Raw genomic sequence first — 19,281 nt, 5'->3', positions numbered from 1 at the left:
AGGGCGCTTATGTAGTGTGCTGAAAAAGACGCGAAACCACATGAAGAAACCACTCGACACGAAATAATTGCCCTTGCTGTTCGTTGATTTCACGTTTTTCTGCCCTAATAACTACGAACAAACTAGCTGAGCAACAAGTAGTGATGCGTTTGTGTGTGCTTAGATTTCGGTATACGTCAAAGAACCTCAGGTGGTCGAAATTACTCCGGAGCTCCCAAACTACAGCGTCGTTTCATAGCCCGTGTTGTTTTGCGACGTTAACTCCCCTTTCACATACTTTTTGCTTCAACATGGTATAACGAGCGGGACCTTGCAGTTCAACCCCTGGTATGCTAAGAATCTCCCAGTAAAGCTAGCCCTGACATCCTGACTTCTAGATCTCATGCTCTGCCGGTCATCAGCATCACCATTAGCTTATTCGATGCGTATGCAGCAGGACGAAGGCCTCCCCTAGCGATCTCCCCCGCTTTGCGCCAGCCGACTCAGTCCTATGCCTGCAAATTTATTCATTTTAACAGGCCACCTAACCACCCACGCCTTCCATCCACCGGTACCCATTCTTTTAGTGTATTTATTAATAGACTATCAGTTATTTGCTTATCAAGCTCGAGCCGCCCCCACCTGCTTACTGATCCATACTGTGACCTTCCTGCATTTTAGTGTTATGCCTAGCAGAGCTTTAGTGCCACTCAGATCATGGTTAGAGGCACAGTCAAAACGGAAAGGGACATACACAGGACGAAGGTTTAAGATAACTGGGCCGGAAGGGCACACTTCACGATATATGTTTATCTTTTCGGTCCTGGGTAACGCACTATCCGTTTTCATCATGCCTTATCAACTGAACCAAACGAATGCCACTCTAAACTACAGAAGCAAATGAGTAAAGGAACGTATGACCACGGCTGAAGGAAATACTGGAAGGAAATCAGCGCACCCCACGCACCATGCGGGGAAATCGATTAGAAGCGAAGATTTCTTTGACGCTTACTGAAATGCATTCACATCTCTACTTTTCTGTGCGTCAGCGCTCCTCGCTCAACACATGCTCTGGTCTCATCTTAACTGTTCCCTTCCCCTTTTTCTCGACACTTCGCTCTGTTTCTGTTGGCGACTTTTCCAGTTCTATGTCGCCGAATTCGCTTCTTGCCTCTTGTTCTGCTTGTCAATTCGGCCACCTTGCCCACTGGCACATACCCATCCTAGGGGATTGACCAAGAATGTTCACATACCTAGTGGAATACGACCAGCTGCGAATGCCTAGTGTACTAAGTAGTCCATACGGGCACTTACGCAATGACCCAAGTAGTCTGTTCGGGCAAATACCCAGTGCCCAAGTTATATAATCGTAAACATATCAGCAGCCAGTACCTGCAAACTGCTGGGAAGAGGCCCAGAAAGCTCCTCTATAAAGTTAAGCACGCAACAATTTTTCGCGAGGCTTGTCGCAAGTCTTTAAAAAAGTCAGCTGAAGTTCATAGTACGCAAGGCTTCAGCGACCATCAGCAGCTACAAGTCACCGCGGTAATACTTATTAACGAGAAAAAAAAAAACCAGTCCGCTCGTCAACCGGCAAGCAGACAGCTGAAAATAAACTCAACAGCCGGTCGGAGGGGTGCGCTCTCGTGGCGCACGTGACAGGCGCCAACACTCTCGTAGACTGTATAGTTGCAGCATGGATAGATATGTAGATATGCCCCTCTGTCTACGGTGGGGGCAGGGGACAGAACAATCGATTAGCTGCACGTACCGCTATGCTACGGCGCGTGGTTCGCACCTGGGTGCCTTCGCTTAGCGCGAAGAGGAAAGCTAGGAAAAGGAAGGGATGGACGCGTTCGGGAACCGAGGCAGGCCGAAATCAGTAGCGGTGAGCGGGCGAGGAGGAACGTCAGAGAGAAGAAAAAAAAACACTAACCACAGATATATGAATAAGGTGGAAACAGGCAGAAAATGCCAGGCAGAAACAAAGCAGCAGAAAAGGAAAAAAAGGTCCACGAGAATAGCTTGGAACAGAAGTTGCAGGCTTCTGCACCGCGGCCGACAGAAGAGAAAGCAGAAGGGCTAAAAACGCAACAGACGAGCTTCTGACACTGGACAGACGACGGACAGACGGCCGGAGCAATAAGAACGCGAGATTATCGGGCCACTGAACCATAACAGCTGAATAAATGAAAGAGAGAAAAAAGAACAGACTCACTCCGTAGGGGAGCTAACAAGAGGGTGTGGTGTGCGTGACGCAAATGGAACCAAGCGGTAGCCAGCTCGTCACGGCATAGGGCGAGTTCGAGAAAAAGGGATCCGCTCGCAGCTTCCGTAATCAGAGCACCCCTCTGCTCCTCCAGGGCGTTCCGCTATGGCGGACTGGTTCACCAGCCCTCCCCATCCCCCAACCTCCGCAGAGTTCGACAGCTCTAAGCTGCAACGCAAGCCCATTCTTATCCGCTGAAATAATCGCAGTCCAAACACAAAGGGACCGGGCACGTGCGAGGCTTTTTTGTATGTGTGTTTAACACAGAGCGGGGAAGGATCGGATCGAGGATAATCTCCGACGTGGAAATCAATAAGTGCGTGCCACAGGGAGAAGCGAAAGCAGATGAAGAGCTAGAAAGACCGGAAACAGCTGGGTGCAGAAGCCGAAGAAGGTGGTAGGGGGCTCTAACCCCGCTTCGAGTCCCTACAGATGAGCATGGATGAGACCCTCCTTTATTTTTATGTTTCTGTTTGAAGCTAGCTCACTGCTCCATTGTTTAATAACCACCTATCGGCCCAGTCCTACCTGTTTTAAGACGCCGAGCATGTGAATGGAGCCGGCGGGGGCTGCTGTTCTCTATCTTTCTCAAAAGAGGAGAGTAAAAGATACCGTAGATCGGTAAACTATGCTGACCATTGCAGACAAAGATGCAGACGACGTAGCAGACCAGGAGAAAGGTAAGCCTAGGTTTCGCAGCGACAGCCATCTAAAGGAAGAAAGAAAATAAGACAGACGAAAGCAGCAGCCGACGACCTCGCACGACAACCCCCGCAAAGGAGGTGGGGGGGCACGAACAGACGACGACGCAACAAACTAAAGCGCATGACAGCAGAGGTGAAGCAGACGACATATCTCTCGTGCGGCTAAAAGAAGCCTACATCGCAGAAGCCTGCCTGCAAAGGCATTCTATCCGCTAGCTATAGGCCAAGGCGGGGGTTGTTAAAGGTAGTAATAAAGACTAAAAACTCGTTCCGGAGGAAACGGCGGTGCGGTGGCGCGCGACACAAAAGACGTGCCGCACGCGTACGGCGTGTGCCGGGTGCCTTCATTGTTGTACCAGGAGGTGGGGGGGGGGGGGGAGGTCTGAAGGTTAGGGCGGGGAGGGAGGCGGCAACAGCGGTAAGAACTCCGATGCATCCAGGTGTTCTGTCCGGCGCGTCATGCCATTGTCCCCGCATAGCAGTATAGCGGGGACGCTTCTGGCAATAGCGTTGTGTGCGCGTATGCATGCACGCACCGAGGTTACAGCAACAGACTGGAAGGCAGGGAGGTCGCTTCTGCACACGCCGCTTGGAGCAGACGCGTGGCAAGCACTGGAGAGATGAATCGCGTACGGAAAAATAAAAGAATGGAAAAAAGAAAGGCGGGGGGGTCAGCACTTCACGAACGTACATCAGGTGATCTCTTTTTACGAGCCAAAGAAGCACGCTGCCACCCGCAGCCTCAAGGATCAAATGATGCACGCGCGCAAGACCACGGAAGATGGCCTTTGGTGTAGAGTGAAAGCTTACGTCCTGCTCCCCTTACAACAAACGCAAACCACTTCCTCTGCCAGACACAGCGCGGAACGTTTACTCAAGCGCGCAGGGAGGGAAGCCGCAAGTCAAGCCGATGCCGCAGGACACCAAAAGCCGCCACCAACACGAACAACCGAGGGGCAAGGTGGGGAGAAGCGTCGACGAACCCTGGCTTCGGGAGCAGACGACACTTTAGAGGAGAAAGCTTCGCCGGTTTCTCGCGCAGACGGCGGCCCACTCGATGACGCCAGATGCAACGGTTCTTCAAACAACCTCCTCCCTATATTTTTTTTTCTAAGGAAGAGAAGATTCCGTTTTTTCCTCGCAAAACTTGAAGACCAGGGGTGAAGGGAATCGTCCGCTACAGCTGCGGTAAGAGATTCTCTGTTAAAGGCGCCTACGTCCCTTCCGCCTTTTAAAGAGACCGGCTTCCGTATAGTACGCGTACGCGAGAGAACTGGTTTGGGGCAGGTGATACGCACGCGAGGAGCCTTGCAACGGGAAAGTGCGGGGCATTGTTCGACGCCGTCCGGCCCCCGCACAATGGCCTCACGCGCGCCAGGCGTCAAATCCTGTTATGAGCCTTGCGTATTGAAACAAGCGGGCAAGTGATCTTGCACGGGCATTGTTGTTAGAGAGCCATGAACACCGGTCTTCCTCATACCCTTTCTACGTCTCCATTCTGTTTGCGTTTGCTTATTTCTCTTCTATGGAGACTAGCCCGAAGCACCTGGACGCATGTATCGCGTCGAAGCGGCCGCAGCTCAGGGCCCTTTCTTGCTTCTAAGGTACGGCAGTTTCGTTTTTTTTTACTGTAATTACACGTGAAGCTTCGAAACTGCCTCCCCCCCCCCCCCCTAGCGATAGCCCAGCGGCTGATGGCATTGCGCTGTTAAATTGACCACCAGAATGAAACACTAAATCAGTTTCGATTGATTAAGCCTTCGTTGAAAACTCGATTTTCGTTGATTTCGCGATAATGGATGGATTATTAAACCAGAAGATCTCAATTTTGAAGTTAAGCTTTCTTGAATTTCGCGCCGAAACTCCAGCGCTCGTACGTCAGTGTGACGTCACAGATTTAAAAGAATTTTTTTTCGTATTTGTGTCTCCTTGGTTTGGTTAAAGCCAAATCCAGTGGTTGACTCTTTTACAATACACTTTAGTCAATTTTTACTCAGAAACAATTAACAAGGCCCTAGCAGACACCGTCAAAATCTATGACGTCACGGCGACCTGTTGCGAGAACTTCCAGGCGGCGTCGCCACCCGTCTTTTGTATTTTTGCGGCTTTCCTGGCTTACCAAGTGCCTAAGTGTGGTAAGCGTGGCGTTTCTTTTTTGTGTGTTGTTGTCTAGATGAGTAAGTTAATGATACGGAGTGCAATGATTCGTCTCTTTAGTGTTCCTTTAAGCACGAGGTCGCTTGTTCGGCTACCGACCGCATCGGCCCCGTTCCGATATGCATGGAATGAAAAAAAAAAAAGACAAAAAAACGTTCGTGTACCATGCTTTAGGTGCTTGTTAAAGAAGCCCACCTGCTCTAAATTAATCCGGAGCCTTCCACGACGTACGGGGAGCATAATAAGAGACTGTCCAGTGTTTGGGGACGTTTTAGGACACACAGTTCAGTATAAAACTTCGGCACTGTTTTTCTCTGTGTGCGTCCTATATGTTACGCCCACTACCTGGTGTTCATTATAGCGTGCGCTTAAAGAAAAGGACACACGCTAGCGTTCTTGCATTCTGCCTCCGCTGGAACGTTACTGCCGCTCCCAGGGATCGCAGCCGCGACCTCGATCTCGATCTCAGCATGCACAAAGACGTCGCAGTTGATCCACCGCAGCGGGTTACGCAAATCCGGCCGTCTTCAACGCACGGGCAGTTACGTTAAGTCCACACCACCGTTACAGTTCGTTGCACACAAACGAATCGACAAATATGCGCGCAGTTGTTTGTTTCGCAGTTCTCCTCCTTCCGCTGCATGGCGGCTCCTATGACGAAGAACGTGTAAGCCGCACGTACGAAAGGTGCCGAAATCAGTTGGAGCATGTACTATGTACTGTAAAACGTCAGTCGATCACCTACCAGAGGCGCAGAGGGAGATGAAGGTGTTCGCGTGCCTCCGCACGGTGTCGCCGCAGTCGGGGAGACTCAACATGGCGACCAAGTGGTCGACGAAGTCGTTGGCCACCACCGACGCCACGTCCCAGTTGAGCCGGTCCAGCACCTGCAGCTCCCAAGCCTGCGACCGAAGAGAAAGCGTGCGCATATTTGTGAGATATTGGCGCCTCCCTATATGCAAACAAACAGACACACGCACACACACCACACAACTAACACATGCAGTGACTTGCATTTGCGGATCGGCATGCGACAACGCTTCAACGTGTCCTATAGTGTCCGGCGCCTGTGTCTGCGGTAAACAGACGTCATCTTTTGTGGCTGTGTCCTGGTACTCTGGATATCAGCCACTGCATTCTCAGGGAGGGCAAGCTCAAGGCTTAAGTTAAAATTAAATTATGGGGTTTCACGTGCCAAAACCGCTGCCTGATTATGAGGCATGCCGTAGTGGGGGTCTCCAGAGATTTGGAACACGTGGGCTTCTTTAATGTGCACCAAAATCTAACTACACGGGCGTTTTCGCATTCAGCCCGCATCGAAGTGCGGCCGCCGTGGCCGTGATTCGATCCCGCGACCTCGTGCTCAGCAGCCATAGCCACTAAGCAACCGCGGCGGGTCAAGCTCAAGCCTGATGTTCCAGAGGGCTACGCCTATTGGATAACGCAAAAACAATTCGCTAATTCATTGTTGCAGTATAGCAGCATCACATAGGGCTGCATGCGTTAATATAATTGATATCATTTTCATTATGTTGCGATAGCGATTGTATTAATTTCGACCACCCCAGATTACGTGCACCTGTATTTCTGCGTTCCACCCCTATTGAAATGCGGACCGCGGAATTGAGAAACCCGGGAACTCGTTCTCAACCAGTAAAACAGCGTGTATATATATATATATATATATATATATATAGTCTCAAGCAACCACTGCGGTTGTTGTACCGAAGTTTACTGTATTGGGGCCGAAGCAGGCCCAAAAGTACCCAGGTGACAGAGCAAGGGCGCAACTACATCCCGCGTGTCCCAGCTAAGCTTTCAGCCAAGCTGACACGGTTGTAAGACCAGCGGTGTTAGGATATCGTGAGACATCTGAAGGCCGAACACCGTAAGTATTATAATCGTATCTTGAACCGCGATTTTCTTTTTTTTTTCTTTTTTGAAAAGCTTCGCTGACCTTAGCTGGGTCACGCGGCGTACAAAACGGCGACACATAAGCCCACACCTATAGTTAAAAAAAAAGAGAAAAAAAAAATAAAGGACGACTCAGTTCGTGCTGACGCGTTTACCGCGCGTGCCCTTTGCGCGGCTTTTTCTCGCGCGAGGTGCGAAGCGGCGGCGACGCCCTGGCGCCGACGGCTGACACCGCGGGCGTCAGTTGGGCGACGAGACGTTGTGAGCGACTTCGCTGGAATGCCTCTCTCGACAGGCGTCAGCGACGCACGGGTAGGCAGGCGAACTCGGGGGGTCATCAGAATCGACGTGCGTGTATGGCATATGCGTATATGCGCTGCATTAACGAGCATGTGGAGCCCACAGACAATGAACCCGAGGAAAGCGTAAGGGAATTAAAATGTTTCTTTTTTTTAATCGAAATGTATAAATCATGATGACGAGGAATTCGAAAGGTGGAAGAAAAGGCAACTTGCCACCGGTGGAAGCCGAACCCACAACCTAAGTATGTCGTGCGCGAAACTTTACCGTAGTTAATGAAGCGTGGGCTAGTATATATGCGCATTTTCGAAAGGTGAAAAAAAAAAGAGAAAACATTGCCTCTATCATCTCCGCTGAATCATACCTATATAGCGCACGGCTGGACGCTTTAGATCTTGCGCAACAGAAGTGCAACAAAATACTCTTGTACTTTTTTATGCTCTACCAATTGAGCTACGGCGTCATCTGATCACTCGTCTAAAGAAAACGGAAGACGGCTGTGTCGATGCCACCGAAAAGTTGTCGCATTACATGTCGCCACAACGTCATAGACTGCGACAGAATCTTAGACGGGTCTAATTAGGAGCTTATCGGTAAAGCAGCACTACGTTGCATTCTAAGAGAGAGGCAAAAAAATAAACGAACAGCACCAGTCTAACAGGTTTTGACATCCTTTTACTCCCCCGAAACGCGACTGAAATTCGAGAAAACCGTCCCAAAATTCGTCAAGTCATACTGGCGAGATTGCAGCGCGAAATTAGGACAAGCAACGATTTTGTCTCCATAGCAATCACCAACACTGTACGGCGAGGTTACTGAAGCGCTTTAGCGTTTGTATAGGAGAGCAATATCGCTGAACAGAATTCACCGTCCTCCAGACAACCGACCATTCTGGGGGCTGTTCCACGCGGCCTACACACGAATCTTGATTCCATGCAAACGTCGGCACTGCAGATGACCTTCGTCATTATCATCATTAAACTTCACGGTTTGACGCATTCGGTTCAGTGACATTGCGAGGCGGCGACATTTCTCTTCAGTGACGCGCACAAGCGACACGGGTGAGTTCACGACATATGAACGACGTAAAATACATCGTACGTACGTCCGCAGCAACAGATCCGGTTTGAAGAAATATGTGAAGTGCACTTCGTATACATAGTTCAACTCGAAGTGGCACACACATGCCAGACACGGACGTCAAAAGCACGGCGCTGTCGCTGCGTACACTGCACGCAACTTCTCGTGAAGTTTTGAAGGGCTTTCCAGAATCTCAAATGAACTGCTACTAGGTTTAGCTCACCGAATTCTGTGCAGGCTAAGGCGGTTAAGGAGCGTTCGTACGAACGCCTGTTCCAGTTACCGTGACTTAAAGGGCAACTCCGGCGATTTTTTCAATGTCCATCGTTCTTATTAAAATGTTGAATACATGTATTACCTGTGCCAAACTAGATGGCTGCAAGTCATTCAGTTTTCTTGGAAAATGAATTTTAGAGATGAGTTTCGTCTCCGACTCGTGACTTTCTACTTGACACCCTGTGTTTGTGACGTCAAACACGAAACCGCCACAGCCGCTGAAATCGTCGCTTAAATCGCAGCTGTCAAGTTTGGGAACTCTATATAAAGACTCAGTGTATTGTTAGGAGACATCATCGGCTTCGCTTCTTCGGCGTTAGCGTGAAGTGTACTGCCGTGGTTAGCACGCGTTCTGCGCGTTTACGTTATGGTAGTGCAGGATCTGACGTCATCGACTCATCGTGCCTTCCCACGAATCAGCTACCCGTTTCGGTATCTCGTTTATTGGTTATTTAAAATTATCGATGGCTTTCTATGCAAATTGAATCACCCTACCGGTGACAGTACTATATAAAAAAAAAGAAAGAAACGCCGGAGTTGCCCTTTAACAGCTCACACCGGGACAAGGACCAGAAACGACCAAGACCCGTCTTCGTCCTCATCCCAGTGTGTGCTAAGTCGCAGTAACATGGAACAACATGCAAATAGCCCGGTCTCAAGACTGTTTTAGAGTGGGTAAATTAAGTTGGGTGGCGTTATCTTCTGAATCTGTACGTGCTGCCATACGCTAAATATGACGAGGAAAGGGGGGCGGGGGTGTCGGCTTTCCGCTAAATTTAGCGATGTGAGAATAAAAAGCCTGCAGATCCCACGCCACGTGGGAATCGATGTTATGCGAAGGAGCACGTGTGCAGGGGGTCTAACAAGTTAACGAAACGACCATGCGGGTACCAAGACGTAGGCATCTGTTTCGTGACATAGATGACACGCATGCCATGATATTCATGTGACGACCTGTCATTTATGTTTGTCATACACTCTTGTCTAACTATGCCAATTGTGGTGCATACGAAGTTAACGAAACGACCATGAGAGCACCAAGACGTAGGCGGCTGTTTCAAGACCTACATGACACACGTCATGATATTCCTATCACAATTGATCATTCATGTTCGTGATACACTCTTGTACTACGCCAATTTTGGTACATACCAAGGTGACAAAACGACCATGAGAACGCCAAGACATAGGTGACTAGATAGATAGATAGATAGATAGATAGATAGATAGATAGATAGATAGATAGATAGATAGATAGATAGATAGATAGATAGATAGATAAACGGTCAGACAGAAGGACAGACAGATAGATAGAAGGACAGACAGCTAGAAGGACGGACAGACAGACAGATAGCAGGACAGACAGATAGATAGAAGGACAGACAGCTAGACGGACGGACAGACAGACGGACGGACGGACAGAGGGATATGTAGATAGATAGATAGATAGATAGATAGATAGATAGATAGATAGATAGATAGATAGATAGATAGATAGATAGATAGATAGATAGATAGATGGACGGATAGACTGATAGATAGATGGACGGATAGATGGACGGATAGATGGATAGATAGATGGATAGATAGATGGACGGACGGACAGATGGACGGATGGACAGATAGATAAACGGACGGACAGATGGATAGACGGACAGATAGATGGATAGACGGACAGACGGACGGACAGACGGACAGACGGACGGACGGACGGACGGACAGATAGATAGATACTGTCAAAGTGGCAAACGTTCGCCAAGAAATGCTTCGCATTTAAAATGGTAGTCCGCGCCAAGATGCCACCCTCACAGGTGACATTGTGTCATACATTCACATTCCTTCAAACAACAGCCTTTTGCCACCAAGGTAATATAGTATATGCGAGCTTTATGCACGACACATTTATCCGTATAGCTGAAGACTACTAACCGTGTTGTTCGTTATTAAAAGATCGCGAAAGACACCATTTATGCCTGGTGCAAGAGGAGAGGAAACAGGGCGGAATGCACCTCACGCTTCTGACATGATATGGGGCTACCACGGAGGGTACGGTCACAAGTTTAGATTCGTTAACGATGCTTCTAGGTTTGTTGACAGCTCCAGCTACAGTTAGCGGTGCCGTGTCGTAGCGTGTAGGTTACGTTAGGTGTTTGTGTCGCGCTATCCTTTCTCGCGTGTAGAGTGCCGTTGGAGAAACAGCAGAAAAATAAAAGTTGACAGTAACTTTAGCACACGCTAAAGCGGATGAAGGCGAAAGCCTGTGCGCTCACGAGACATTTATTAAGGTGCTCGGCATTCTCATTCGAATGCGTTGTTAATTCCTATTACTTTTCTCCTACCAAAGGTCGTGGATTCGAGTGCCTTAGTATAAACTCTGCCTTACATAAATGTGCCTTAATTAACATGAAAGGTGGTGGGTTGGACTCTCACCAAAGGTCGTGAGTTCGAGTGCCTGTTAACTCCGTATTTAAATGTGCCTCATTTAACTACGCTGTAATTAACACCAAAGGCAGTGCGTTCGATTCTCACCAATTTTGGTGCTGTAACACCGCACAGTAAATTTTTCGATAATGCCGCACATCGGATTTGTCGACCCATGAGTCAGTTGGGGCTTTCGCTTTAATAGGAAGCAGTGCGCTTGCGGGCTTTATCCCCTACCTCAGCCCCTCGCTTTGCGAACTATGTCGTTGTGTGTCCTTGTTTGCATGGTAGTGAATGGATGGCCTAGTATGTGGTAGTTGCAAATATTTGAGCACAGTTGCAAAGAGCCCATCAGCTAGCCACGTACAAGTCGTTCAGCAGCAGAAGACAGGCGTACTTATTTACTCGAACACACACTGCACACATTTGCCGAAGGTTCATATAGGACTCCTTCAAAATGAAGAAAGAAAGAAAAGGACACAGCGGTCTTCCTGGCGTAGATAAAGCGCGATTCGCCCGATATGTCCAACCGATTAAGCAGCTACCCTGCACCGTTGTCCGTATTCGGCGTATACAGCTGTTCAAATATGTCTCGAGTATACGTCCAGATATATATCGCTTTCCCGCAACCACAGGAGAAGGAAGCAGTGCGGCAATTTTCTACAAAGTGACGAGTGCCAAGCCCGCGACTTGTGTTACTTCGTGTATCCCTGGGAAAGTGCCAACGGCGCGCAGCGCAAGCGATTGAGTCAGTATACTCACAATCTCTACATTGAAGTGACACAATCTCGTAATTGGAGTGACAAGTGCGAACAACATGAGGATGCGAGACAGCGCCCTGAGCAATGACGAGGTTCCCCCGCCCGCGTAGCTCCGTGAGAACGGGAAAGGGGGCGAGAGTTTTCAAATTCTAGAGGGTCGCGCTGGCGACGCGTGTTGCTTGGCTTTCGCCAGCACGAGGTGACAGCTAGGAAGCGTCGTAAAAAAAAAATGGAGACAAATAAGCGTGCGCGCACGACGGGTCTCGCAAAGGTGTTTCGAATGTGACACTTGTGAGAACGTAAGGGTTTTGGGGAAACACATGCTTTCTTACTTTCTTTCTTTCTTTCTTTCTTTCTTTCTTTCTTTCTTTCTTTATCGTCGACGAAACAGTTGCGCCGCAAAGTTGATGAGAAAAACAATAAATTAGCGAACCAAGCACTCGCGAGATGCGCGTTATAGTGTAAACAAACAACAATGTCACAGCCAAAGTGAAAAAAATAAAGACAGCTTCCGGCAACACGCGTAGTCTTTCGTGCCTCCAAGGACAGCCGTGACAAGATGAAAAGGGAAACAGTGAGAAAGGCGAAAAAAAAAAAAGGTACAATGGGCTTGAGCCGCCGAATGGCGTTTTCTTCTGAAAGCCCCGGGACAGCTGTCTTCGACGATGGCGCATCTGTCTCGCTTGACTCGATCTCGTCAAGCATGTACGAGAAACAAGACCAGATGAACGGCCTGCGTCGAAGCGCAAGAGGATTCAAGCGACCCAGCGAAGGCTTTTTGGAAGCTCGCCAGGACAGATTCGGAGGTGTCACCGCGGTATACGATCAATCGGGGTCGCAACCCATCCGTATTATGCAACGTGATTTCGTTACGCGTGACCAGTGTTTTAGCGCGCGCCCATATCGAAAGAGGCTAAACAGGCCAGACCAGTACTGGAGGAACAGACGGCCTTCTGGACTGATCGTCGTCTGTCCCAAAGTCCTCTTTTTTTTTGCACGCACAGACGGTTCGCTTATTAAGACCACGAGGAGGAAGGACGTAGGGTCGCAACCGAAGCCGAAGTCAGAACGAGAGCACCGTGCGCAAACGCTACCACGGGCTCGTATTTAACAGCCTAGTTGATGCTCTCGAGTGCGAAACGAGAACATCTTCAATCATAGAAGCAGCACAATGTGGCATTGTGTTGGGAATATCGCAAACGCCGTGCGAACTTCTGTTTCTTGCAAAGAAGAAACCAACACGCATTCGGCTTTGCGCGGGCGTACTTCACTGTACACGACGTCAGAAAAGAGAAGTCTATTGGGCGAGCTACGTCTGCCTCGAAGCACTCACGGAGTCGCGGCCCCAAGGAAGGCCCGGATCAGCCGTCAAGTGCGAGCAGCTGGAAATTGAGCGTGCGTCCTAACGCCGGACGGTTTACGGGCTTCGAAAACGATCTTGACATTGCTGCTTATGGCCTTGTGGTCACCAACTGCGCAGAAGACAGCCTTTTGGCTGAGGCGATCTTCTGAGGGCGTCGATCTTATACAAACAGGGATACATATAGATGTACAGAAGGATGTGTAGTTACTCGAGACTCGTATACGTGGGGCACAGATCACGCAAGCATCGCGCGCTGATTTGCTTCGGTGACTCCCAGCCCGGTTCGTGGAGACGGAAGGCCCATAGAACGCAGCAGCTGGATGTTTACGTGGAGCCTAAGGTCCCGCGATCCAGGATTCGATTTTGACTAAGACTTTTTTCCGTCCGACTTAGCGATGCCTTTATAGACCTATGACATAGCTCGACATTGGCAACAGAGAGAGAGGATACAATGTACTGGAGCACGGATTTCGACTCATCGATAGGAGTGGCCACTGCCGCTGGAGAGTCGGTGGGCGTTTAGGTTTTTAGAAGTCTCCTCACGAGGCCCCGTAGTAAATTTTTGTCACATGCTGCAAGTTGTTACATGTTCTCTGGGGAGCGTTCTGCCGCAAAAATTTTTTCAAATCGGCTCATTAATAGCCGAGATAGAAATGTTTCAGTGCTGCGAATCAATGATTTCAGCAGGCGGGCTCCACTGCCAAGCAAGGCGCTCTCTCCTCTCGCGCCGTCTAGCCTCCGCAAGCGAAATTCCTTCCCTACGTTCTCCCATACCGGAACTCGAGGATCGCGTGACGCATACGTCACAGGCCCCGCCTTCATTTTTTTTCTCCTGGCTTTCCTTTTCGGCGATACGCACTTCCGCTGACAACGTCGCGCGCGAGCTGTTGTCTCGTTCGCGCAGTGCACGATTTTGCGCGCTGTGGACAAGAGCACGTGACTAGCGGTATAATTCAGTGCTACACGAATGCTGAGGCAGAACAAGCAGACGGCAGAGCATGATCGCACGCTGCAACACGTTAGAAAATGGCGCAGTTTCGGTACCTGCGCACGTGACTGCAGGGCCATGGGAACAAGCAGACGAAGCGGAAGCACATCTCTCTTGCTTCGGTACGAAGTAAAACAAAAAAACACGCAGACATTCCGTTTGTATGTTCTGTTATTTCTCTAAACTTCAATTATCAATTGAAAGAACAGATCACACAAACAACAGATGGTGCCTCGTATAATTCTCGAAGTGACGTGTCCCCACGAGCGACGTCACACTGCGGACCCGAGTACGTAGGCGCTGGGACGCGAATACGTCACCGTCCGGCTTGGAGCGCAGCGGCCGCGAGGAGAAGGGAAAACAGCGTTCGGATTGAAATTTCAGACCTTTCCTCGGCGCGTAGCGATGTAATTCTTTGCAAACACGATCGTTGGCGCGCACTGTATTCTCTGCCCTTGTCAGCTCAAGATGGACAGACCTGGTGAGGGGCCCTTTGAGAAATGTACAGTGCTCACACACCAACTCGCCCTGTGTACACAGCAAGCTGCTGCACCGTCTGGGATATGCAATTACCGCCAGTAGAGGTCTCCAAAATGACAACCCAAGGCATTAAATATCCAAGCTGCCACCACAAGGATATGACTATAGGACCCACAGATGCGCATTTGTTTTTAATTCAACGATACCTATACGCGTTCTTACAGCGGAAGCCTTCCCACCCACGTACACGCACTGGCACTACCCAGAATGCCTCCCTAAACAGGTATCCTCGCTTTGTGTGCCATTGTCATCATAATCATCATGACCCTTTATGCCCACTGCGCGAGGAAGACCATCTCCCAGCCTTGTGAAATCCCTCTTGTCTTAAGCCGATTCCATCACGCCCCCCCCCCCCCCCAATGCACGCAAAATCTGTAATCTCAGCACACAACCTAATCGTTCACTGCTCTAAACAGCGTTTCCCTGTCCTTGGGAACCCATTCTGTTTCTATATATAATTTAACTATCAGCGAGTGCTCTGCGACATTTATAGTGTAAACTTGGGCGACTTGTTTCAAGTTCGCTATGACGGCAACACAAGGGCACAGGAGAAACGCTGTCCGATGGCCTTCTTTTTCTGTGTCACCTTCCCGTTTGCCGTCAAAATGTCCTCTGCGCATTACGCGGCCTGCCCAGCACAATTTCTTCTTTTCAATCTCAACCAAAATACCCGCTGACCCGTTTGCTATTGCGTCCGCACCGCCATCTTGCTGCCTCGCGCAAGGACGCCGCTGATGACGCTGATTAAGAACGGGGCGGGGTCCCCTAGCCGCTATGCTTGCTAGCGGCGCCACCTGGTGTTGCAGTTGCCTAACGCTGCTAACAGAATGGACGAGTGGTACGCGTGCCCACCATACGCTCTTTAAGTAACATAAAAAGCGCGAGGAACACGACAGAATGCAGCAGAATTGCGGTCTCCCTTATATACTATCTGCATCCCACTCGCAAGAGCTGATTTGAATAATCGGTGGCTAATGGTGCACGGCGGGCAAATGGGAACGTCAAGCAGGCCTCTTATCTCTCAAACACCTCTCCCGCAAGCTCCCCACCCCATTTGATGCATACGCGGGGAAAAGGAGCCGGGCGTCAGCAGGTAGCGATCAGAACTGCTACATAACGGTGAGAAGCAGTAGATAAGGCAGCGGAAGAGAGAGAGAGAGAGAGAGAGAGAGAGAGAAATGCATTTGTCAAGTTGCCAGACTGACTAACACCAAAGCTGCCGCCTTTCAAGACGGCTGCAACCGGACTGCGTGCGGCAGTCTGTTCGCCAGCTCGCACGCGTAGTTTAGGAAGCCTTCATACGCACAAGGGACGGGATCAAGCGCTGGCGTAGGCAGGAACGTGTAGGCTCCTCCGTAGCGTATAGTTGAGGAGACAGCGCGCTCTCGCGGAATAGAAAATAAGCTTATGGCGCGTAAGATTTTGACAACGATATGGCTGGTCACCAGATGGACGGGAAGTCATTGACCGCGGACATGCGAGGCAAATTGCGGACTTTTTTTCTTCCGCTGCGGAAATGGGAAGACAGAACGTTAATGAAGTAACGAGCACGACAGAATATACGGGCAAAGTGTGAAGCAGCAGCAGCAGAAAAAAAAGAAAAACAACCGTGTATGCGAGAGAAAGTAAGCAGACGGAACACGGACGGAAAGTAAAGTAAAAGAGCGAAACAGACGGCTAGCAGAAGTGCACAGAAAAAGTGAAGCAAGCCCAGATGGATGCTCATCGGTGCAGACGAGAATAAAGAAAAAGCAAACAAAGGAGACGAGGCTACGCCGACCGGACGCAAGAACTCAGAGACAGACGAACAGACTGTCCAGACGGCGGTGGGGGCAGCCCATTCCGACGTCAACAGTCAAGTCTTCAACACTCGCCGCCACGCGTTCTCCGTTTCAGACGGGCGTGTGCTGGGCGCGTGGAATAGCGGAACTGCAAAGCGTTCGGCAAAGCACTCAACGAAGAAGCGGGACGAACAATCCTTCGACAGCGGTAACAAAAGTGTCAGGGACGGTCTCAACCATCCTGGACAGAAGTATACGGAGCGCCGACCAGCGTTTGGCTCCTCCAGCCTCGTACCCTCTCCCAGCGATCGGTCTCCCCCGGTGACCTTTGCCCCCCCGCAGCGATGCGTCACGAAACCCCTGTGCTCTTTTAGGACGCCGCCTCCCGTCTATCAGGCCCTCAGCTAACGCCTTTCCGTGCGCGTGGCTACTGTGCTCCGCCCCGCGAAATCCGTGCATCGCAGTCAAAGCTACGCATCGCGTCGGCCACGCAGCAACGGGAAGAAGAGAAAGCCCACTGTCCAGACGTGCCCGTGCAATCCGGCCGTAATCCTTTCATCGATCCGTCTTCACACAAGGGGAGGGATCAATGGCGGAAGTTTGGACGAACTCCTTTATTATTCGCTTGGTTATCGTTCTTGATTGGTCGACGCGAGATCCACAGCCATGAGTGTGCTGCACGGATTTGGCGAGACGGAGAGTCGCTAAACAGCGGCGGCGGCGGTGGCTTCGAATGAGGCATTCCCCGCCGCTTCTGAACCACGGAGCGACATCCTTGAAACAGGGCATGAACTACGCACGCTATTACGAACGGTAATACCTCCCCCACTAAAACCGGAGGTCAGAGGTCAACACGCTGGCGCTGCGGCTACGGGAATTGGCGACCTCACTGGGCGAGGCGCGGAACAACAGCTAGCGAGTTCCTCATAAGGCCAAATACAACGCGGCTGTATTGGTCGCTAAACACCGCTGAACTATGGTTTGGAGAGCGTAGTCACAGAGAGCAGTTGCTTTGCGGTTCTGTGGTCGGAGCTTGCACAGGTTCCGCCATACTTAACCGGAACACACTTAGAGAGGCCTCCTTACCTCGACAGGTCCTGATCTAAATACTTTGTAGAGGATAAATCGTTTTGCTCAGCAACAGCTACAGTGAATTTTATGTTTATTTTTTTGCATTGTCAAGAAAAACTTAATACCTAGTGACTATAGAAAGCAGATTTTTTATTTGTGCCGTCAATTTTTTTAGACATATGCTTGAAGATAGCAATAATAAAAAACAATGCTCAACTACCAAGTTTAGAAATCTGTAGCTCCGCACTGAAATTCGATATCAATTCTGTAAACCACAAATAATACATATAAAGCGGACAAAATGTGATGTGTCATCATACACCGATCTAAAATATATACGTACCACTAATCGTGAGTAGGACTTTACCGAAACTCTCGTAATCATTTTACCAATTCCACGTAAGCTGTAAATTAATTATTAAGTTTGCGTGCTTTAGGTTCTCTAACAGATGCACCTTACAGAACTGCGACACCTGTGTTTGGTGCGGGGTTACGAATTTGTAAGTTTCGTGCTTCCATCCTCTTTTTTTAAGTTTACAATTATTTGATAATCATCGTGCAAAATTACAGGCACTAAACCAGAACTCTGCTTCCTAGAGTAACTATATTTATATCTCAAGTGCAACAATCCTATTTCAGTCACTCCAGTCATGTGACAGTCCTGGTCTGTGAAAGCATTTCTGTGCTTTAAATGTATTTGATTAACGAACTCCGAGCTAAATCTTTAAGCGCATGTCTTGCTTCTTATGCGGATGCTGCTCGAGATTTGTTCTTGTTGGGCTGCCTTAAGTGTGCCAGCTTAACGAGTCTGCAGTCTAAACCACTCAAGTTTTGCTACTTAACACTTGCTTTGTTATCATTAAGCCACTAGATATTGGTTTTCGTCATTCGGTTTAAATCTGAAGGCGGCAGTACTGAATTATAGGGTCGTGGCCGGGTACAGTATGTTATACCACTGGTCTTCGACACGTCTCGTTTCGGAATCAAGCACCGCTTTTAGCTTGAAAGATGTTGGTGTCTTGTATACAGGGATTCGAACCGACAACCTTGAGAGCACGAACCCGACGCCACTCTGTTGGTGACTAGGTTCTGGACAAAGTCGCCAGGTCACTCCATTTTTTTTTCTTTTGCGGGCAATCGCTAAGTTACGTCGACGATGACTAGCCCGTAATTTTGCTCTTCTAATGTTTTAAATGTTCCCAGATATCTTTCTCGCTATTCTTTAAAAACAAGAGCTTTAAATTGCCTTAGACTGGCGAGTCAACGATGGGAACGCGGTAAGAGAAAACAACCTGCGATTTTCGAAAACGGTGTGAGATCTGAAGAGTGCGCTTTGCCTAGAAAATCAGCTTTTGATGCACCCCGTTGGCTCACAAATAAGCCCTGCTATGTGTCTTTGGAAGGCTACAGTGACAAAATGGGAGTGCGAGGCATTGTAGTTAGCCAAAGTCCCGCAATAAATTTTACCAGATCAATTTACTGGCTATTTGCGTCCCCGAATGTGTCACTGAAGCTGACGCTAAGACGTAAAAGGAAAGTCGGGGAGGGGGCAGTTTTTAAAGGGGCACTAAAGCGAAACAATAAATCAGTTTAGACTAATAAAACATCGTTTGAGAACCCTGCAGGCAGTCATTTCAAAATAATAGTTTGATTATTAGATGAGATAATGAAGGTCGA

At 49.2% G+C, this 19,281-nt stretch overlaps 2 protein-coding genes across 2 annotated transcripts in view; one reads left to right on the top strand and one right to left on the bottom strand.

Moving 5' to 3' along the window:
- Positions 1-19,281, top strand: part of LOC142563700 (uncharacterized) — a 130,526-nt gene that overhangs the window by 4,681 nt on the left and 106,564 nt on the right. The window lies entirely within an intron of this gene.
- The window catches only part of LOC142563701 (G1/S-specific cyclin-D3-like), a 59,433-nt gene that overhangs the window by 28,531 nt on the left and 11,621 nt on the right, over positions 1-19,281 (bottom strand). The window contains exon 3 of the mRNA XM_075674300.1: positions 5,855-6,011. Coding sequence (XP_075530415.1) covers positions 5,855-6,011 — 157 coding nt within the window. The remainder of the gene's footprint in view (positions 1-5,854; positions 6,012-19,281) is intronic.

Source organism: Dermacentor variabilis, chromosome 11, assembly GCF_050947875.1.
Source record: "Dermacentor variabilis isolate Ectoservices chromosome 11, ASM5094787v1, whole genome shotgun sequence".
NCBI classification, from domain to species: domain Eukaryota; kingdom Metazoa; phylum Arthropoda; class Arachnida; order Ixodida; family Ixodidae; genus Dermacentor; species Dermacentor variabilis.
The sequence above is the reverse complement of the archived record's forward strand: the minus strand, read 5'-3'. Positions and strand labels throughout refer to the sequence as shown.